Raw genomic sequence first — 3,783 nt, 5'->3', positions numbered from 1 at the left:
AAAACCCTGATTAACGGAAGTACGTTAGTATAGTAATCAACAGAAAATTACCGTCTCCAACCCCTAAATTTGCGACTTCTTGATTCGCACGAAGGAATATTCCAAATTCAAAAAGTAATCAAATTCAACCACTCGCGTCAAAGGCACGTGCCAGTACTCGCGCCCGAGTCCCATTTGTAGGCCAGCCGCTCTCCAACGCTGAATCCTACCGGTCCTGGGTGGTGTTTCTAACTTCGTCGCTTCTCTTTAGACAAACGAAAAAGAAAACTGAATTTTTTATTATAGATTAAAAAAAAAAAACTAAAAAAGCAGCGGAAAAATCGGCGTTTTATTTTGTGATCAGATCAAACCAATCTCAACCGTCAGACAAGCCGTCATTTATTTTCTCGACAAACCTTTCTTTTCCTTTATAATCCCTGCCGGCTTTTCTCGCATTCTCTCCAGGTTGTATTATTCTTGTGAAGAGCTAGCAATTCGAAGTTCTCTCTGTAGCTTTTTTTCCTCTGTCGTTTTTTAAGCGACGGATTTATATTTTTGGCCAAATTTCCGGTCGGTGAGTTTCTGAATTCGTAGCTTTTTTTCTTAATGATTGTACCGTTGTTACGAATTTAAGTTTTTTTTTTTAAGAAAAAGCTTGAGATTTTTTAATAAATGTTTTTAATGAAATCCGGATAAGGTTTTGGATTTTGATTGATTAATTGATTTGAGTTCCGTTTAAATTTATTTCTTTTCCAATTTTAATTTTTTTCAAGCCTCTGTGAATTGATTCTTACGCTTGTTATTTTTTTTAAAAATTTCTTTATTGGCTTTCATTGGTTTTCTTAGCTATGACAGAAAAGATTTACGATTCAATTGTAATTAAATTTTTATTTTTCAGAGCAATTTCGATCATTTTTGTGAAAATTTTAGGATTTTATCTTATTTATAATTGTTAAACTTTCCTTTAGACTGAGATCTGTTGATTTAGCTTTGCAATTTTTTTTTCTTTGTTTTGATTTCTAATAAATGTTGTGAATGAATATGCAGGTTTAAAATGTTTTTGCAGAGAGAACACAGTAAAGCCTAGGCGCTTTTGTCTAGCAACTTCGTTTTTGTTTAGTTTTCTTCTTTCCAGTAAATGGGCTGCTTTCAATCTAGAGTTACAAGACAATACCCAGGACACGAAGACCCTATTTCTCTGGCTTCTCAAACTGCTTGTAAGTTTTTGCAAATTATTACAACTTTTTGTTCACTTCATGTACCCAATTGTCTGATTGGTTTCATGCGGTGAAATAGCAATGGTTTTTTGATCATTGGTTACCATGTCAAGAAACATGGTTTAAGAAGGGGAAATTCCAAATAATTCCTGGTTTTTTTTAATTGATCTGGGACTTTCTTATTTCCTGAAAGATTTGGGTTATTTCAATCAGCTTGGAATATAGATTATTTAGTTTGTTAACTTTGCATATTTTTATGCTGCGAATGTGACTACTTGGTTTTCCTTGTATATGCAGTTAGTGTTAGTGAAGTTGAAGCACTCTTTGAGCTATACAAGAGCATCAGCAGTTCTGTGATTGATGATGGGCTGATTAGCAAGGTACAGTTCTGTGCTTCCTCTGTATCAACCAGGGATTTTGACTTTTCTTTAATGTGGTTTGGGATTAGGATTATTATATCTAATGTCTTGTGTGAGTTTGTGATGTGTTGCATGGTTCTCATGACTTTGCTTTTTGTGTGTCTTCCTCCCTTCCTGCTTCCTCATCATTAGAGGATTTTTTTTTTCCTCACTGTTTCTTATCAGTCAAATTTGAAAATTTGCAGGCACAATTTAATGCCCATCTACCTTTTCTGTTGTCTATGCAGGAAGAGTTTCAGTTAGCTCTGTTTAAGAATAAGAAGAAGGAAAACATTTTTGCGAATCGGGTAATGTATTTTGTTCCTTTATATTGTTATAAGAAATTCGATATTACTTAAAGTTTTGAGTTTCATTTTGCTTTGTCTATGTTATATTTGATGGGCTTGTTCCTTTATGTTTATGCAACCGTCTAATACATACAGATCTTTGATTTATTTGATGCTAAGAAGAAGGGAGTCATTGATTTTGGTGACTTTGTTCGAGCTCTCAATGTCTTCCATCCAAATGCCTCACAAGAAGACAAGATAGATTGTAAGTAAACTGTTGATATAATTTGATTATGTGTTAATCTTCCATCTCATTTCTAAGTTGATGATTTTTACATTGCAGTTGCATTTAAACTTTATGACATGGATGGAACGGGTTTTATCGAGCGTAATGAAGTATGTTGGGCTTTATATGTTTGTTATTTAAATTTCATGCTATTATCTGGATTGACATTGTATTGAGTGTAAGTGGTTTTAAAGATTACAGATTGCTGCATATCATCCATATATATTCTTTGATTCAGATACATTTGTACCAAACATCCCTGCAGGCAACTTTATCTTATGTGATTTTGGCAGGTCAAGCAAATGCTGATCGCACTTTTATGTGAATCTGAAATGAAGTTAGCTGATGAAACCATTGAGGCAATACTTGATAAGGTGAGAACTTGTTGTCGTATGGTTATGTAATATAAGTGTTTGTAATACTATTGAAAGTTGTCGATTGTGCCTGCAAATATTTTTGAATTAGTAATTGCCTAAATACCTGATTGGTTGGAATTATTTTAACATGGACAATATCTTGAACTGAGTACCATGTGACTGTTGTTTTGAGGCATCAGATTTAGAGTGAACAGAGAAAAGGATCCTCCTATATTATCTAGCATTGATGTCTATCCATACATCTAATATATGCATTGGGCTCTTTCTGGCAAACTAGAATTTCAGTAGTCTTCAGTAATATTTATGTCTTAACTCGTTGGTGGGACTTTACTTAATTTGCAACTTTCGTGGGATTTGTGTACAGACATTCTTAGATGCCGACATTAATCAGGATGGAAAGATCGATATATCTGAATGGCAAAACTTTGTCTCTCGTAACCCATCATTGTTGAAAATCATGACCCTCCCATACCTCAGGTATGTGTTACCAATGTTACAATCAGCATATTTGGAAACCTTGCTCATCCCATTTTGTAATATGAATTATGCAGGGACATAACAACAACATTTCCAAGCTTTGTTTTTAATTCTAAAGTAGACGAGGTTGCCACGTGATTGGGGGAGTATGTGATGGACTTAGCATGTTCATGGATTGGATTGAAAGACAATTTTTTGCATGATTTGTTGACATTGTCTTTATGTGAAGAAAGTATGCCTAGTTTTTGTTGTAAGGCTAAAGCAATCAAGTTTGCAAAGGGTAGCAACTAAATATGATTAGGATTGCTAGTTGATTACTTGATTGTCTAGGCATTTCTAATTAACCTTTTCAGGTTTTTTTAATCCTTGATTTGTAGTGAGGTAATATCAGTTCACGTTACATGAAGTTATATAAAGTTTTTTTAAGGTAAAATTTGTAAAATTCCTAAATAAAAATAATTTAATAAAAACTTTAGTAGAAAATTTAGCTCAATATATTGATAAAATTCAGTGAAAAAATTAATAATATATAAAAAATAAAAATATCGATTATAATTTAAACTGATCAATGTTTATTGAAATTGATTTTTTTTTAAATTTACACATTTGATTATAACAAAACTTTTTAATTTATTGATTTTAATTTTAATTTAATGTTTTTCTATAAACCTTCCATGAATCTCACATAAATAATTTCATTTAATCTTGTCGTTTTTATTTGGTTTAATTGCTCGAATACTGGCTTTAATACATTAGAAATTA

General features: G+C 32.4%; 1 protein-coding gene across 1 annotated transcript; it reads left to right on the top strand.

Moving 5' to 3' along the window:
• The first annotated feature begins 205 nt into the window (after positions 1-205).
• On the top strand, positions 206-3,445 carry LOC111289578 (calcineurin B-like protein 1). The gene is made up of 9 exons (XM_022880731.2): positions 206-553; positions 1,027-1,196; positions 1,494-1,576; positions 1,843-1,902; positions 2,038-2,146; positions 2,225-2,277; positions 2,461-2,541; positions 2,909-3,021; positions 3,096-3,445. The coding sequence occupies exons 2-9, from the start codon at positions 1,118-1,120 to the stop codon at positions 3,157-3,159; spliced, it is 642 nt and encodes a 213-aa protein (XP_022736466.2). The 5' UTR covers positions 206-553; positions 1,027-1,117; the 3' UTR covers positions 3,160-3,445.
• Positions 3,446-3,783: the final 338 nt, after the last annotated feature.

The sequence above is a fragment of the Durio zibethinus genome, chromosome 11 (assembly GCF_047325235.1).
Source record: "Durio zibethinus cultivar Kanyao isolate XHJ-2024 chromosome 11, ASM4732523v1, whole genome shotgun sequence".
NCBI classification, from domain to species: domain Eukaryota; kingdom Viridiplantae; phylum Streptophyta; class Magnoliopsida; order Malvales; family Malvaceae; genus Durio; species Durio zibethinus.
This window is presented reverse-complemented; position numbering and strand designations above follow the sequence as displayed.